The following is a 19,293-nucleotide window of genomic DNA, read 5'->3' as shown; positions in this document are numbered from 1 at the left end:
AGCTATTCTTCTCTGGCTGCAAGTTTGAACACAGACAAGAATATCAGCCACCAGCTGCACTCATTTCTCAATAATCACATGGTCCATGAGACCAAGTGTGCCGTGAAGTGTACATTCAGCAGCCCATTTAGCAATAGCGATCAAACTTCTTCCTCTGTATGCGCCTACCCAATCAAATTGTTTTAATGTTAATTTTCAACTCGCCCCTCAGTCTTCCCTTTACCCAATCTTTTTGACATTCTCCCTTAACTATATCCTCTTACTCCTGGTGTCAACCTTATTTTACCTTAGTGCCACTATTCTGCATTGAATCTATATTCCTCTATTCCCTTACTATTCAAAATCCATCAAGTGCTGCCGTGAATATGTAACTGTAATTCAGTAACTGAACTGAACCAATTGGATGAATTTTATTATGTTTGCACATAATCAGCCATGTTTACCCAAGAAGGAGCTGTTCTACTCTTAATATTATATCTGGTAACTATTTATCAATCCACATACCTCTACTTTCAGGCAGGAACATAGATGTAGATAGAAAGTTGAGTTTGGACCAGTGCTCTAGCTAATTATATAAGGGCCGCAATTAAGACTTTACACTGAATAACTTCAGGATGGAGAGGGGAGGCAAATTTCTGATGAGGGGAAATTCAGACTTTTAAAGAGAAAGGCCAAGGCTTTAGTGCAGAATATTGAAATATGTAATAACTAGGGGTCATCAGTCTGAAGAAGGGTGCCGACCTGAAACATTACCTCTCCATTTCCTCCCCAGATACTGCCTGGCAGGTTGAGTTCCTCCAGCAATATGTGTTTTGTTCACGATTCCAGCATCAGCAATCTCCTGTCTCCAGGGAAACTGAGAAAGTTGATATTCAACTGGAGTGTCTAATACATAAGCCTTTGTACGGTAGAATTAAGATGCACAGCCAATTAGCAGGAACAAATATATGTCAGCATTTATTGTACGAGGATTTGAATACAAGCATGATAATATCTTAGACCACAACTAAAGGGTCTTTTGATTTCTCACCCTGTTAATGATTTCTCATCTAACTTCTTCTAGGTATCGGCATGTTCTAGAACATTCAAACACTAATTCATTGCTTGCGTAACAATAATTATTCTACCATTAGACTGCAACACACCGTCAGTAAACTCCATAATAACAAAAGCTGCATGATAGAAGAATTCCTGAAAAATTACTTCTTGTAATCAAGAGAGTGGTGAGTCTTTGGAACTCTCTGCCACAGAAGGTAGTTGAGGCCAGTTCATTGGCTATATTTAGGAGGGAGTTAGATGTTGCCCTTGAGGCTAAAGGGATCAGGGGGTATGGAGAGAAGGCAGGTACAGGATACTGAGTTGGATGATCAGCCATGATCATATTGAATGGCGGTGCAGGCTCGAAGGGCCGAATGGCCTACTCCTGCACCTATTTTCTATGTTTCTATGTTTGTCTCACAAGATTCGGCATGGACTTGTAGGGCCGAGATGGCCTGTTTCCGTGCTGTAATTGTTATAAGATGTAATGATTCCAATAAAAAGGGAACTGTTTTTGAGAAGAGAATCTATTTTAATAATGGTGTACATTCCTTACTCCAACATTAGTAAGGGACTAAGACCAAGGGATATCAATACATTTTGTGCAATATTCAAATCAATATAATTAAAATAGTAAGAGAGAGAATGATTTACCACAGTCCAACCAGCCCTTTCAAAGGATTTGACAAAACCTGAGGTGTAGTAGCTATACAAGGTAGGAAATACATCAGCCAAGTTGCACATGGCAAATTCCCACAATCACCACAGTAATAATGGCCAACCTTTCTTCGGTTTGATGATGAAAGTCAAGAGTGAATATTCCCCAGAATACAAAGGAGAACAGCCCTGATCTTTATTGAATTAGCGCCATGGGTCCCTTTATCTCCTACTGAAAGAGCAGATGTGGCTTCAACATAATATCTCACCTAAGGGCGGCACCTCTAACATAGCACACTTTCTACTCTCTCATCTCTAAAGGGGGATTTGAATCCACAAACTCCTAATTTGGAGGCAAGAGGGTTACCAAACCAGCCACAGTCAAAAATAATTTATTTCAAGCAGCACAGATTCTATTAGTTAGAGTACATCACCCCCAGGGTCTGAGCCTCTGGCCCAGAGAACTCTCACTGCCTTTACAATCTTTAATACCACTCACATGCTGAACAATGGATTGACATTGTAACATATTATTGGCCGCACATTAAATGTAGTACTTAGAAGCAGGCAATTTTATAAATCACAAGGATTAGCAGTGTGATTAAAAGTGCCAAAGGGTAACAGGTTTAAATATGTGTGTGAAACAAACAGACTATGAACAGCGTAGGATCGAGCTCGACTATTAACTTGCAATAGCCGATCTCAACGTTAATCAACCGTGCACTCTGTGACACCCATTGAAATACCCAAGACTCTTTCTGTAATCACTCCCAGCTATTCAATATTCAGTAATGAAGCATTTAAATCCCACAATTTAGTTATAGCCCTGATTTACAGATAACCACTTTCAAGTTCTTGATCATATCTCAGGTTGCAGTTGTTCTCATTTAGTGCGTCAGTTTGATCATTGAAATTAGAAGGGATTTTTCAATTCGTTGAAACAGAGAATTTGGATTGGATTCTGAAATGCAAACCTCAATCGGCCTTTCCAGCTTCATCAAATGTCAGTGGGATTTCAAAGGTTTAATCCTCTCCAACAAGCAGAGTGGTAATTTGAATATTATAATGGGGCATCAGATATATTCACACTAAATCTTGCCTCGGCCACCTATGATTTAAAAAATCTGCTGGCTAAATAGATATGGACAAAATGCCTTTCCGATATAACCATATAACAATTTACAGCACGGAAACAGGCCATCTCGACCCTTTTAGTCCGTGCCGAACACGTATTCTCCCCTAGTCCCATATACCTGCGCTCAGACCATAACCCTCCATTCCTTTCTCGTCCATATAACTATCCAATTTATTTTTAAATGATAAAAACGAACCTGCCTCCACCACCTTCACTGGAAGCTCATTCCACACAGCTACCACTCTCTGAGTAAAGAAGTTCCCCCTCATGTTATCCCTAAACTTCTGTCCATTAATTCTCAAGTCATGTCCCCTTGTTTGCATCTTCCCTCCTCTCAGTGGGAAAAGCTTATCCACGTCAAATCTGTCTATCCCTCTTAAATGTTTTCTGTAATCTGTCGGTTCCAACTGTCTTGTTTCCCTTCACCATTCATCTTCACATAGAGTCTATCGTCTGTGGTAGGCAGGTTACTGGAGAGTATTCCGAGGGATAAGATAAATATGCACTGAATATACAGGGGCTAAATGTGAGGTTATCCACTTTGGTAGCAAAAACAGGAAGGCAGGTTACTATCTAAATGGCGTCAAGTTGAGAAAAAGGGAAGTACAACGGGATCTGGGGGTCCTTGTACATCAGTCTATGAAAGTAAGCATGCAGGTACAGCAGTGAAGAAAGTGAATGGCATGTTGGCCTTTATAACAAGAGGAACCGAATATAGGAGCAAAGAGGTCCTTCTGCAGTTGTACAGAGCTCTAGTGAGACCACACCTGGAGCATTGTGTGTAGTTTTGGTCCCCTAATTTGAGGAAGGACATTCTTGCTATTGAGGGAGTACAGCGTAGGTTTACAGGGTTAATTCCCGGGATGGTGGGACAGTCATATGCTGAGAGAATGGAGTCGCTGGGCTTGTACACTCTGGAGTTTAGAAGGATGAGAGGAGATCTCATTGAAACATATAAGATTGTTAAGGGCTTGGACACACTAGAGGCAGGAAACATGTTCCCGATATTGGGGGAGACCAGAACCAGGGGCCACAGTTTAAGAATAAGGAGTAAGCCATTTAGAACGGAAACGAGGAAACACTTTTTCTCACAAAGAGTGGTGAGTCTGTGGAATTCTCTGCCTCAGAGGGAGGTGGAGGCGGGTTCTCTGGATGCTTTCAAGAGAGAGCTAGATAGGGCTCTTAAAAATACTGGTTGGGGGATATGGGGAGAACGCAGGAACAGGGTGCTGATTGGGGATGATCAACCATGATCACATTGAATGGCGGTGATGGCTCAAAGGGCCAAAGGCCTACTCCTGCACCTATTGTCTATTGGGGATAGTCAGCATGGTTTTGTATGCGGGAGACCATACCTCGTTAATCTGAGTTTTTTTGAGGAAGTATCGAAAACGATTGATCAGGGCAAAGCCATAGACGTCTATATGGACCAGCAAGGCACTTGATAAGGTATTGCGTGGTAGTCTGCTCTGGAATGTTAGATAGCAGGGAGAACTAGCGGAATGCACAGACAATTAGCTTCATGGAAGAAAGCACAGAGGGATGGTGGATGGATGTTTTTTTGGACTGGAGGCCTGTGACAAGTGGTGTGCCTCAGACATCAGTGCTGGTCCATTGTCTGTTTGTGGTTCATATCAGCAGTTTGGATGAGAAGATATGAGGCATGATTAGCAAGTTTGTAGATGACATGAAACTGGGTGGCATCATAGATAGCAAAGATGGTTAGCAAAAATTGTAGCAGGATCTTGATCAGTTAGGCAGGTGAACTGAGGAATAATTAAGGAAGTTTAATAGAGATAAGTGCAAGGTGTTGCATTTTGAGAAGTCAAACCAGGGCAGTACTTAGTGCATGGCAGGGCTCTGGGGAGCGCTGCAGAGCAGAGGAGTGCAGGAACATATGAATCCATGCCAATCATCAAGCATTAATTTGTACTAATCCCATTCTATTCTCCTCTCACTCCCATCAATTGCGTTCCAGACTTTACTACCCAGCGACACATGAGAGTGGCCAATTAGTCACCAATTCCAACAACTATGGGACATCAGAGGATATGGGAGCACACAAGGAAAAGCCATTAAATAACAGATGCAAACTCCATGCAGATGTGAGGATGCGATATGCTGCTGGATCTGGGAGCAGCAGTTCTCAATCTCCACCTCCAACAACAACAGAGCACTTGAATAACTAGGAGCCCCCGATACCTCCAACCACCATACCTCAATGCTCCCATTGTCCCTCAAAGCATCCAGTCTATCTGCTGTCATTCCAACATCCACTACCCATCATTGACTTCAAACCCACTTCCTTGATATGTTTTGATTGCCCTAGTGCGTTCAACCCACCCCACCCTATAATGAGTCTTCAGACTCCAGTATTAGAACAATGAAGGCTACCATAGAGATCAAATGTATGAGTTCTTACTTACAAGGCTTTCTTTATTTGCAGAGCATCTTTTTGGGAGCTTATCATTTTGTCTTTCATGGATATGTTTGAGAACTTGCTTTTTATGTTCTGCAATTTATAACAGAGGAAAAACAATCATTAAAACATGATATGACAATACTTTCAATATTCATGCAATGCAAAGGCAAATATACAGGAATCCAACAAATCCAAGAAATATCAAAGAAATAAAGCTACAAGCAATTGTGTGTGAATAATTAAAAGCTGGGAATTCAAGAATCTTCAACCTGCATTATTTCTCTTTCCACAAATTCTCCACCCTACGTTTTTCCAGCAATTTTCTTCAAATTTCCACAATCTGTAGTGTTTTTTTTTTTTAATTTCTAGGCTGATCATTAAAATATCAAACCATTGAAAACAAGGTTTCACTTTGAAGCATTCACTTCCTCCTTCACAACTGCACAAGAAGCATTGCAGTAACTTTCCAAGGCTTTTTCAAAACATCCCCGTAGCAGGGAAACCAGACAAAGGAAAGCAAGCACATAGAAACCCTTGGTCCACAAGCTTTCCCCCAAATCACAATAGACACAGGAAGCTGGAGTAACTCAGAGGGACAGGCAGCATCTCTGGAGAGAAGGAATGGGTGACGTTTCAGGTTCAGACCCTTCTTCAGACTGGTTAGGGATAAGGGAAACGAGAGATATAGACAGTGATGTGGAGAGATAAAGAACTGGGATGTCTGGATTCGGAGCTGGAAACCCCGAGGTAGAAGATGGAGACGCAGGCAAGCACCGAGAAAACACACGTGGATGTGGTAGCGAGTCTGGGTTAAAATGTGGTTGTAGAGTCGGAGTGCAGCAGGAATCACAGAGAGGGAATATCGAGAGAGGATGTTGCTGAACTCTCGTCAGAGAGAGGAGGAGAACTGCTTCAAAGCAGACATACCTTGAGGAGATTTTGCAGTGGAGCAGACAAAATGTATAAGAAGCAAATGCAGATGCTGGTTTAAACCGAAGATAGACACAAAAAGCTGAGTAACTCAGTGGGACAGACAGCATCTCTGGAGAGAAGGAATGGGTGACATTTCGGGTTGAGACCCTTCTTCAGACTGGTTAGGGATATAACCAGTCTGACAATGCATCGCTGGGACAAAACAGGAAACTCAAAGCACAAGGATGTTGTATAATGGCAGTCAGATAGGTGAAATTGATGCAGACTTTGCCATCTCCAGCCTCACTCACAACTCATTAAATAAAAGGAATGTCTAAAAGAAAAGCTGTTGGTCTCTCCTAGCATGTGAAATATAATGTATGTACTCTCTAACAATATGTTTTCACTTACAATTGACAGAGTATAGATTATTCTTACACAAGAAAATCTAGTGCTACTTTAATAGAAATTCTGAGTTCCAATCACCAATCTGTCACAGTCGACCAATTTAGGTCCTGTCAGTAAATCTTTAGGTCGATGACCCTCCCATCCCTGCTTGACATGACAGGTCCTGTCAGTAAGCTGACAAAACTGAATGTATTTTAGAGATTTGTTTGACAGTATCAATGACACCAGTCAAGTTTTTATTCTTGTGGTTTCCCCATCTCTTTAACTGCTCGTAAATGGATGAGGATCTTGTAACACTTCCCAACCTGTCGATAAAAAGGTCTAAAGCTGTCCTCTTCACATATTTATGCGGTTATTAATTAAATTCTTTGACATAATGAGAATGAGGGTTTTAGAAATGCCAAAAGCCGTTTCATTTTTTCCCACATTATGAATTGAACAGTGTTAACATCTCGGAGATTTATGTCAGGAGGTCATTCCACCTATTCTCTCAATGCTGGCTGATAAAAAAAAAAAATTAAGACTAATTCTATGCCACAGCCTTCTAGATAATACCACATCAAGTGCCCATCCAAGGAGTTAATAAATATATTTTGGAATTCAACCTGCACCAGCATTTCAGGTGGTAAATCCCAGACCCCTACCACTCGTTGGTTGAAGTTTCATTTCCCACAAGCCCTCTAATCTTTTAATCAATGATGCACAATCTATGTCTCGAGATTGACATCTCTGAAAGGGGATATTGGCAGAGTAAGTTAAAAGAAAATTGTGCAGTAAGAAAGCTATCAATCCCAAAAGAGGATCATGTGGCAGATGTGGGGGATTTTCTTCCCAGAGCTGGGGAACGGTGTGGAGAAATACAAGGCATTTGATTAAGCTTGAGGGGCAGACTTGCTGCTTCATCAGGGACCAAATACTGTGTGGGCTGAAGGAAGAAAATTGAAAAGGAGTGCAGAGTAGATAATCAAAAACTGTGTCTTTCAATGTCAAGGTCAAAATCAAATCAGATTTGAAAATGACGTGGTTTTGATATATAGCACTCATACCAAAGTAGGAGTATTTTAGAATATTATACAAGTAGGCCATTCAGTCATAGGTCATATGTTTATGTCTCATTACACCTTCCTCACATGCATCTTTTTTCACAATAACATTCCAGTGCCTTACCCCTCATTTAGCTTCCCCACAAATGCATCTGTACTATTCACCACAGCACCTCCTGTGGGAAGAGGTTCCACATTCTTATTGATTAAAAAAAAATCTACAGATGCACCACAGATGGGTTGAGTACAAACTGTTGGGTTGAGTACAAACGCAACCAATCCCATAGGTATTGACACTACATATCCTCCCATTCTGTCTCTAGTAAAGATGACATCCGCTGCTCTCAATTTCTCCGTCTCCACTGCATCATCTCCCATGACATGTCTTTTCCCAGGACATCTGAGGTCCTCTTTCTCCAATAAACATGGTTTTTCCACCTACTGTTGTAGATGGATTTGTCACCCTCATCTCATCAGTGTCCTGCAGTTCCGCTCTTGCACCCCCTCCATCCAGATAGGACAAGGATAGAGTTGCCCTGGTTCTAACCTTTCACCCCACCTCCCTCCGCATCCAACACACCATTCTCCAACATATCTGCCACTTTCCACCTGATCCTGTCACCAATCACCACCCCTTTCAGCTTTCCACAGAGCCCACTCCATCTGGAAGTCCATGGTTCACTCATCCCTTCACACCCAAACCACCCCATCCCCCCCAAGGATCTCCAGGTGGCTGACCACTTTAACTCCCCTTCCTCTTCCAATACTGACCTTTCTGTCTTATGCTTTCTCCATTGACAGAGTGAGGCCACACACAAAGTGGAGGAACAGCATCACGTAAACTGCTTGTGTAGCCGACAACCTCATGGTATGAACATTGAATTCTCCAATTTTAGGTAACTAACCCACATACAACCACCTTGATGCTGAGTTACTCCAGCACCAAGTCTTTTTCTTGTAGGGTTGTATTGCAGCTTGGTTTGTGAATGGTTCTGGCTAAGACCAGAACAATTTACAATGAGCTGTGGATGTAGTCCAGTTCATCACACAGACCAGATTCTCTACCAGTTACTCTATTCACCCTTCACAAGGCAATATAATCAAAGACCTGTCTTGCCCTGGTCATTCCTTCTGCTCCCAACAGGCAGAAGACACACAAGCTTGAAAGCATGCACCGTCAGACTCAGGAACAGGTTCTGCCCCTCTATTATTAGGCTTACTGAATGGTCTTTCCATAAGCTAGGGTACTGTCCCATTCATCTCAACCAGATTGCAAATGTTGGACTTTGTCTCTGGAACTGATACTCACTTCTCCTTGGCATCAGCTCCACCTACATCAACCAACTGGTCCAGAACGCAGCCGCCCGACTCATCACCCACACCAAATCCTGGCATCACATCACTCCAATCCTCAAACAACTTCACTGGCTTCCCATCTCCCACCGGATCACCTACAAAATCCTGGTCCTCACCTACAAAGCCCTCCACCATCTGGCCCCCCCATATCTCACTGACCTCCTCTCCCCCTACCAACCCTCACGGTCCCTCAGATTCACATCAGCCGGTCTCCTCTCCATCCACAAATCCAACCTCCGCAGTTTTGGGGACAGAGCCTTCTCCAGGACAGCTCCCAGGCTCTGGAACTCCCTCCCCTAACTGATCCGCAATTCCGTGTCCCTCATCATCTTCCAGTCCCGCCTCAAGACCCATCTCTTCACCTCTGCCTATCCTTAGCCCCACGTCCCCCTCCCTTTTCATCTGTGCTTGAATTGCCTCATATTGTGTTTTGAATTGAATGCTGTCTTTAATTTGTGTACTAGTCATGTCTCTACTGTTTATTTCATTCCCCTTACATGTTTTTCCTCTACTTGCTAAATTTTTGTAAGGTGTCCTTGAGACTCTTGAAAGGTGCCCATAAATAAAATGTATTATTATTATTATTACAACAATGCTGAGAAGTATATTCTGCATTCTGTTTCTTCCCCATTGCTCTACCTATTGTACTTAAGTTTGGCTTGATTGCATTTATATTATCCGATTTGAAAAACAAAGCTTTGCACTGTACCACGATACGTCACAATAATAGTTTCCCATAATTTTATTCACTACCTTTAAATCTTCCTTCTGCCTCCTCTGTTCAAGCCTAGCTGACATCTCCTCGTATCTTGCATTCTCTTTCCTTACCTACTTCAATCACAAATCTAATTTCTATCTCTCAAGTGCTTATCTAGCTACACTTTAAATACACCTATTATCTCTGCAATTGCAATTGATGAAGTACCTGGAAGGTGAGTATTGCGTGGATTATTAATGAGGGGGTTATTTTTAATACCTGCAACTGTCGATCAATATATGGAATTTTCAGAATTTCTGCAGCTGATGGTCGATGTGATGGATTCTTTTGTAACATGCTGAAAAAAAGTACCATGCATTGGTGGAGAATAAGCAGTTGTACCGTCAAGCTTACATTGTATTGAGGTGGATGTTGTGGTTCTGAGGAAGGAGAGGCTGTCACAACTCATTGTTGTTATTCCATGAAATTGGGGGCAATCCAGTAGTTTAATGCAGAAATCATTAAGTTGCTGACAGTGATTCAGCCCCTTCGACGACAGAGGATCCTGTCGCCTTGGTCAGATGACAGAGGCTCACCCACCGCGGACTGATGACAGAGGACCCTCCGGTGAGACTGGCTTACCCACCGCAGACTCAGAATCTGCAGTCAGATGCACCACAGTGACACCCCAGAGGGGTTAAGCCAAGCCATCTTTGTGATCAACAGCATCATCCCCACCATGACATCCAAGGCACTACTGACAGTTGAAGACACACTTACCTTGTCATGATTGCATTGAGATTTCTGGAGAAATGATCTGGCAGTGATGGAGCCTCACCTTCCACGATCTTCAAAACAATTGACATAAAGTTGTGACCAGCAAATGCATGATGCAAGCAGCACATCTCATACAAAATGCAACCCATCGACCTACGTGTTTAGGAGAGAAGAAACACGTCTTGGTCACGTTTGAAGAAGGGTCTCGATCCGAAACAACACCTATTCCTTTTCTCCAGAGATGCTGCCTGACCCGTTGAGTTACTCCAGCATTTTGTGTCTATCTTCGGTCTAAACATGTTTCGATGTCCATATGATATGTTACAAGGGAGCAACTAAAAGAAAGAATTGCATTTTTATAGGTGCCTTTCACCTATTGTTCCCTCCAGTGTTCTCAGAGGTTGGTTGGACTATTGGTACCACTATTCCCTGTTAGAAATACCAGAGAATTCAATCTACCAACCATTGCACATTTTGCATTGAATACAAGAAAGTTGCAAGAATTAGATACTGACCATTTATCCTGAATGTTAAGTATGAAAAGCGGTAATTTTGTTTTGTATTAAGTGAGCACACACTGTGGAAGGGAATAGGCTTGAGACAATTGGAGAAATAGGCAGAATAGTATAGCAAATGAGTATAGTTTTTTTAGTTTAGTTTAGAGATACGGCGCAGAAACAGGCCCTTCGGCCCACTGAGTCCGCACCGACCAGCGATCCCCGCACACTAACACTGTCATATCACACTAGGTGGTGGATGGTTACGGGGGGTGTGGGTGGCGACACTGTGGGGTGTGAGAGGGGAAGGGTGAGGGAGGGTGACGGGGGTAACAAGGGGAAAGTACAAGGGGGGTTGTGGACAGCACCCGTAGTCAGGGGAAGGCGGGGGGACGGGGGGTGTGGGGGACGGGGGGGGAGGGGGGTGTGGGTGTTTGTGTGGAGGGGGGGAGAGGGGGGTGTGGGAGGGGGAGTGTGTTGGAGGGGGGGTGGGGGGGGGGGGGGGGGGGGTGGGGGTGGGGGGGGGGGGGGGGGGTGGGGGGGGGGGGGGAGTGGGGGGTGTGGGAGGGGGGTGTGGGAGAGGGGGTGTATGTGGGAGGGGGGAGGGGGGTGTGTGCGGTGGGGGGGAGGTGGTAGCCCTGGTGGGGGACCGGGGGTCAGTTCCGGACTCATTCAGCAGGGGGGCTCGTCGGGAGGCTGCCGTCGCCACCCACGAACATCGCCTCCGCCCGCAAACACAGCACCCGCCCGCAAACACAGCCACTCTCTGCTCACTCCACTCTTTCAGCTTTATTCTCCCCTCCGGTGATTGACAGCGGGTGCCAGAATTGGCATTGCCGTCCTGGCAAATGACAGACAAATAACTTTTGTAATATTTCACCAATCGGAATACAACTTGTTGCACTTGCAGCGCAGGAGAATGGCGAGTAAGGTGGCGAAAAATCATAGCGCTATCAGGTACCATTTTTGCTTAAATTTAAAAACAATGCAAACTGGAAGAGAACAAGATGAGAGTTTTATAAGTATACCAGACTATGTGGGACCCCGTTGGTCCCAGCATCACACAGGAGGGCTGGTCCCCCAACGCAATATTCCACCTTTCCACTAATTTCAATATTGGTGGTCAGTGGGGGGGGGAGGGGAGGTGACTTTCTGGAACGCTAGTATGGGCATTGTGAGCTGAAGGAACTAGTTTCCAGAGGGCTTGTATGGACATTGCGGGCCAAATGGATTCTTGGGCTGGCAACTCAGTCACTCAAGCCTGTTGTGCTGGCAGCTCACTCATTCACGGCTGGTGGGCTGGCAGTTGACTCATTTCAAGCGGCTATTCCTTGAAATTCCATTTCAAGCAGGGTGCAAGGCCACCAAATTCAAGTGCCGTTTCATACCATTTCAAGCAGGGTGCAAGGCCGAAAAAGACATTGAGTCATGACCTCTCCCTCCTCCATCTCGCAGAGACTGAGCCACGCCCACATTTTTGGGTTTTATAGTCCCTCCCCCCCATTCCCACCAGAAGGGGCATGGCCTTCATGGCGTGATTGACAGGAGAGAGAATCTCAACATTTTTTAAACACTAATAACTCTTTTATTTTTCATCGATGGGAAAAATCCTTGACAACTGATGAGCAGAGGGGGACTCTGGATAAGATGGCCAAAAATCACAGCTGTACGTCGTAGCGTTTGTTCTAAAATCAATATAAAGCGCAAACAGGAAGTGGTCAAGATTAGACTTTTAATTATATAGAAGGCAAGGCAACTTTAATTAGGCAAGGCAACTTTAATTAGGCAAGGCAACTTTAATTAGGCAAGGGCAACTTTAATTAGGCAACACAGCTTTAGCAATTCCAAACCAAAAGCAACACAGCTTCAGCATTTCCAAACCAAAGGCAACACAGCGTTAGCATTTCTAAACCAAAGGCAACACAGCTTTAGCATTTCCAAACCAAAGGCAACACAGCATTAGCATTTCCAAACTATATTTTCAAACCACATTAAGGACACTGACAGGTCACTAAAACCACTCACAGTTTAGTAGACACGTGTTCAGTGTTATCACAGCTCAGACTGAGAGATGTGACCCTCTCAAAAAATACTATCAAAGTTCTACAAAATCCTCCACACTGACTGATGGGAAAAGCAATCCAATGTTGATGCCTCCAAGGCCAATGTCGCCAGCACTGAACCTTAGCTTCAATCTTTCAGCTGCACTAAGCAGGCTGTGACATTTGCACACTTAAGGCCAGATTCATGAAGTAGACACTATTCTAAGCTCTGTCATAGGAACGGATTACAAGACAGAGAGTTAAAGACTCAAAACCTCTGCAGAAATGCAATACCCTCATTGATTCTTGGGAGCCTCTGGTCCATGACACTTAAAATGGAGAAAAAGCATTAAAGATAATACAAGGAGTCTTGTGCCTGCCGCACACATAATTTATGAAGGAGCACACCACCTGACAAACTAAAGCAGCTACGCACCCTATCAGATAGCTCCTAACCCATCTAAGGAAGAGTCTTTGTTCCCATATTGGCCTCCTTGGCCACCCCAGACCCCACAAGACTGGAACTGAAGCAAGTCATGCCCTATCATGTGTCTACCTAAGAAAAAAAGAAAACCTAGCCTTAAATCCAGTGTGAATGCACTGCACACTGGAAGATCCTGCTTTCCAGTTGCGTCTCAGCCGCAGACCCATCTATGCTCGCAGGTGGACACATTACTTCAGAAGAGAGCAGTGAAGTAATCCATTGTTTCCATGGACAATATTTCTCTCTCAATCGCCTACATCGAAGAAGAGAATGGCCTGCTCCATATCACATTCTTATGCTGGGATCAGGAGGTGCACAAATCTGTGACCGCTTTTCATACATTTGAGCTATGACAATACCTCAAAACTACAACCTTGGTTCTAGTGTTTTGGGATGTTCTTCGGTTGTGAAAGGCACAAAATGTGTATCATTTTCTTTTAAATGATGTGATGTGACTGACTATCGTGTGATGCATCCGATGCACATTAGATATTTTTACAATCAGTATTTTACATTTTACTTTAGAACACTCAGACGCCTGAGCTCAACAGGTTGTTCATAATTTTAGCTTGCTCTTATGCAGTACATTAATTATTTGACCGTGTTTCTTGTGGATAGATATTAATTTGATGTTGGAGAATGACAATGCTACAGTCATTCAAATTTCTGTGCCACTGACCTAACCACTCAGCCCAATGGTTTGTGTGTTCTTCCAGCTAATTGAACCCAAGGGATCCAGGAAAAACAAATTAGTTCAATCCTCAAATCCACATCACTAGCAGGACAAACATAAAGGTTAAATGAAAGAAACTTAACAAGACCAATCACAACCTGTTGCTAATACTGTAACTTATTTTCCATTCCTCTGGAGATAAAGCCCAGTATTTCATTATTTTGGTCTGGCCTTTGGCACTCCCCTTCAAATCCTCCTGACAAAATCTTACAGGTGAAGCTGTTGCATCTGTTCTGCATTTCAAAGAGGTTCACTGACATATTAACCAACTCCTGACAACCCCAGGCATTTCCACCACCTACAAGTTGCATGTTATCATTTGACAGAACACGCTCTACCTGCTTGGATGTGAGCAACTCCAACAACAATTATTGCAGCTGAACATGACTAGGACAGAGCAGCCATTTTATTGGCAGCTGGAGCAGAAGAGCTACCAGGTGGTTAACTTAATTGTCATGGTTCTGGATCACACACAGTGTACCAGATGGATTTCTATGACATATGGTGCCTTTCTGGAGACTATTACCTGAATATTGGTATGACTATCCATTTCTAAACTGCCTTTCCTCTCAAAAGCCCTTGAAAAGGTAATTTTAAATCAACTTATACCTTACCTTCACCAAAACACTATCTTGGAAACTTTCCAATCAGGTTTCAGGGCTCACCATAGCACAGAGTCTGCCTTGTTGTAGGTACACAATGACCTACTGCTCACCGTTGACTCCGGCGACTGGGCAATTCTGCTCCTTCTTGACCTCAGTGCAGCATTTGATACTGTCGACCACACCATCCTAATTGACCGTCTCCGGTACGGGGTTGGTATTGATGGCACTACCCTGAGCTGGTTCATCTCCTACCTCAAAGGTAGGAGTTTCTCGACTAACATAGGAAACTCTTTTTCCTCCCCAGCTAGCCTCTGCTGTGGGGTTCCACAAGGTTCCATCCTTGGCCCCATTCTCTTCTCCCTGTATATGCTCCCCTTAGGCCAAGTCATTGAAAGGCACAGCATTTCCTTCCATTGCTACGCAGACGATACCCAACTCTATCTCCCCCTGAAGCCCAAAAACCAATCAAATCTGTTTAACCATACCCACTGCCTCGAGGATATAAAGTGTTGGACGCCCAGAACTTCCTCCAACTAAACGAGAGTAAGTCTGAGGTCATCCTACTCGGCCCCTCGGACTCAATCAAAATGATAGCAGGCAGCCTTGGAAGCCTTAGCCCACTACTCAAAGCTCATGTCAAAAACCTTGGCGTGATATTTGACTCAGCACTGAAATTTGACAAACAAGTCAATGCCGTGGTAAAAGCTAGCTTCTTTCAACTTCGGACGATAGCTAAAATAAAACAATTGCTCCAGTTTGATGACCTCGAAAAGATCATCCATACGTTTATCTCCTCCCGCATAGATTACTGCAACTCCCTTTACACTGGCATCAGCCAATCTTCCCTGTCCCGCCTGCAACTGGTCCAAAACGCCGCAGCGAGACTCTTGACGGGCACACGAAAAAGGGACCACATCACTCCGAATCCTGGCCTCTCTCCACTGGCTCCCTGGCTGTATAAATTTCAAGATCCTCCTCCATGTCTACAAAGCCCTCAATGGGCTTGCTCCCACCTACATAAAAAGTCTTCTCACCCACCACACCACCTCCAGGTCCCTCAGATCGGCCGACTTGGGGTTGCTGAATATCCCACGGACTAGGCAGAAGCTCAGGGGCGACCGCGCCTTTGCGGTTGCAGCTCCTAGACTGTGGAACAGCATCCACTTTCCCGTCAGAACTGCCCCCTCCATCTACTCTAAAGACTTATCTATACTCCCAAGCCTTTCCTGACGTCCACTGAATGAGGGCTACATGTATATATGTATGTAGTTTGTTTTGTTGTGCTATTCTTATAACAAATGTAAAGCGCTTTGGCCAACGAGAGTTGTTTTTTAAATGTGCTATATAAATAAATGTGACTTGACTTGACTAATATATTACTAAGTATTAGTACTGACTATTTTACTCAGAGGCAGCTGCAGAATTAAAAATTCTTGTTTTTTTTTAATATTTTGGAAATTTAAAGAACAAATCAGTCTCAGTAATAGTCTCCAGGAAGACATTATGGTCATAGAAATCCATCTGGTCCACTGAAGTCCTTTGGGGGAATGGAGTCCACCACTTCTACTCCATCTTGTTCAAAATGGGATTCCTGACTCTCTAGTGTGATTGACTCTTGTTCAGATGCTGCGTATTCATAAACTGGGGAATGTCCGATTCACCTCTACCCTGTTAGGCGTTGTCTCTGGAACTGTTGCGCTAAAATGCTGAGAAATATATTCTGCACTCTGTATATTTTTCTATTGCTCTACCTCTTGTACTTGAGTTTCATTTGATTGTATGTATATCTAGTATTATGTGATGTGATTAGATAGCATGAAAAACAAAGCGTTTCACTGTACCTCAGTAAACATGCTATAATGCTGAGAACTATATTTTTCCCTTTGCTCTATCTATTGGACTTAAGTTTGATGATTATATTTATGTATGGCATTATCTGGTCTGATTGGATAACATGCAAAACAAAGCTTTTCACAAGTATTTCACTACATGTGCCAATAATAAACCTAAATCGAGTTGTAATTAGAGATCGACGATAACTATTGGTGTTGTCAATGATGTCCACATCATAGGAATAAATAAATGAAACTCCTTCCACCCGCAGTGTATCCTACCCATCTTGTAAACCATCTGACAAATGCCCTGCAGCAACTTGCCGAGGTTTCTTCAGCAGTTCCCCTCAACCCTCTTGAACCCATTTCAATGGCAGCAGCGGAACAGGAGAAATAGTTTCTCTGGTTCCCATCCAACTCACACACCATTCAAACCAGAAAATATATTGTCATTGCCGCTTGATCAAAATCCTGGAAATCCCAATCCAACTTTGGCTAGCTTCAGATTTAGCCCTGGTCAGTAGCTCCAGCTGGTACAACCTGAGCCCAACCCAAGCCTTCCCCTGTCCCAGCTTCAACTACATCCCTACGCACAACTGATCCAGCACAGCAGAGCTCTGGTGGACAGAGAAATTTCCAACATTGGGTTGTAATAATAAACCTATTTGAGATGATGTGAGGAATGGAGGAAACCCACGGAGAGAAAACTGGGAATGAGATAGAGTTGCAGGCAAGTTAATAGCTAATCCTTTTATAGCACTAGACTCAGTGTGCAACCAAGAGCTGTGTACTTCTGCAGAGTAATCGCTTTCCTGGAATTGCAAAGTTTCTGTGAATTATTAAATTCACATCTGAATATACTACTATTGCATTCGGTTACGATATGCCCCCTCCATCTGCCAGTGGAGAAAAAGAATACTGCTGACAAGAACTATGGCCAATTGATCTAATTTGAAAAATGCTGCAAAAGGACAAGCATTGCCAGTTCGACGAGTCGCAATTCCAACCCATCCATCTCAAAGCAAAGCGCGGTTAAATGCTTTCTGGATAATACAAAATACAATATTGTCGATGAATCGCAACAACGGAAATAAAAAATGCTACCTGCATGAAAATATATTCAGGGTAGATTGATCATGCAACTTTTAATGTGCAGACTGCAGAATAACTGCTAGTACAGCAACATCAAATAGAATGCAGTCACATTACTGCTTTTGGCTATCACTTCACAGGAAAAGAACATCTGTATAACGCAATTAAAAATATTGGATACCAATTAAAAAACAAGGCAGTTATCATGTGAGGGAAAAGAGAAGGGTGGCTGGAGAGAATAGGAATTATGGCATGAATTGGATGTATAGATACATTGGTCAGTTGGAAAAAAATGAGGTCACAGCTGTTTATTCTTTTTATAGAAAAGGCAGAGAGAAAATGATATTGTCAAGTTCCTGAGGAGGGACAGAGAACAAAGCAACATGATCATGTGTGCAAAGAGGAGGGTGGTACTATTAGGACCAGAGATATACAAAACACAAGGGTTTATTAATACTACCAACCATGGACCAGGTATTTTGAAGATATATTATTAGAAAACTTAAAGGGACTCTAGTCAGTACCATCTGAGATTTTCACAAGTAAAACAGAAACATAGAAAATAGGTGCAGGAGTAGGCCATTCGGCCCTTCGAGCCTGCACCGCCATTCAATATGATCATGGCTGATCATCCAACTCAGTATCCTGTACCTGCCTTCTCTCCATACCCCCTGATCCCTTTAGCCACAAGGGCCACATCTAACTCCCTCTTAAATCTAGCCAATGAACTGGCCTAAATACCTGTGGCACGAACCCCGGTTAAAAATTTTGTAAGTATCCTTAAACTATAAGATCCCCCAACATTCAATCTTCTAAATTCTAGCGAGTACAGCCGAGTCTATCCAGTCTTTCTTCAAATGAAAGTCCTGACATCCCAGGAATCAGTCTCTGATGAACCTTCTCTGTACTCCCTCTATAGCAAGAATGTCTTTCCTCAGATTAGGAGACCAAAACGGTACGCAATACTCCAGGTGTGATCTCACCAAGACCCTGTACAACTGCAGTAGAACCTCCCTGCTCCTATACTCAAATCCTTTTGCTATGAATGCTAACATTTGTTATGTGCTATCGGAGACAGTTAGGGGATAACGTCATTTTAAAGATGTTGGCTGAAAGGAATAACTTGCAGACGCTGTTAAGTCAGGTGTTGCAGGATCATTTGCTGTGCATGTTGACAAATAAGAGAATTTAAGCAAAACCCCGATTCTGATGTTGAAAGGAGTTTGCAGAATAGAACAAGCTTAGAATGGACATTGACGAATGTGAGACGGTTTTGCTCGGGACATTAATCTGAGGTGCAGGAAGGCAGCAAGCCCATGGAGATAAATATGGACATGATCTACTTGGTGACAGACTCTGGTAGATGCTGTCATTGCAGTCGGATAAATTAAAAATCTGCGAGGCATACATGGGAATTTTTTTTTTTTTTTTAATTTCAAAATAGACTTTATTCAATTGATAAATATATACAATTCCTGAACCATTCAAAAAAACAAAATTCATCCGACATTTTCGGAGACTATACAAGATTTTTCCAGTGCAATTTTTTTCATTTGTCAAATT

General features: G+C 43.1%; 1 protein-coding gene across 2 annotated transcripts in view; it reads right to left on the bottom strand.

Moving 5' to 3' along the window:
* Window positions 1-19,293, bottom strand: part of nek11 (NIMA-related kinase 11) — a 243,540-nt gene that overhangs the window by 110,729 nt on the left and 113,518 nt on the right. For both annotated transcript variants that reach the window (XM_055658619.1, XM_055658627.1), the window contains exons 7-9: window positions 10,449-10,598; window positions 9,948-10,026; window positions 5,257-5,342 (exon numbers count right to left, since the gene is read on the bottom strand). In XM_055658619.1, coding sequence (XP_055514594.1) covers window positions 5,257-5,342; window positions 9,948-10,026; window positions 10,449-10,598 — 315 coding nt within the window. The remainder of the gene's footprint in view (window positions 1-5,256; window positions 5,343-9,947; window positions 10,027-10,448; window positions 10,599-19,293) is intronic.

The sequence above is a fragment of the Leucoraja erinacea genome, chromosome 2 (genome assembly GCF_028641065.1).
Source record: "Leucoraja erinacea ecotype New England chromosome 2, Leri_hhj_1, whole genome shotgun sequence".
In the NCBI taxonomy this organism is placed as follows: Eukaryota; Metazoa; Chordata; class Chondrichthyes; order Rajiformes; family Rajidae; genus Leucoraja; species Leucoraja erinaceus.
The sequence above is the reverse complement of the archived record's forward strand: the minus strand, read 5'-3'. Positions and strand labels throughout refer to the sequence as shown.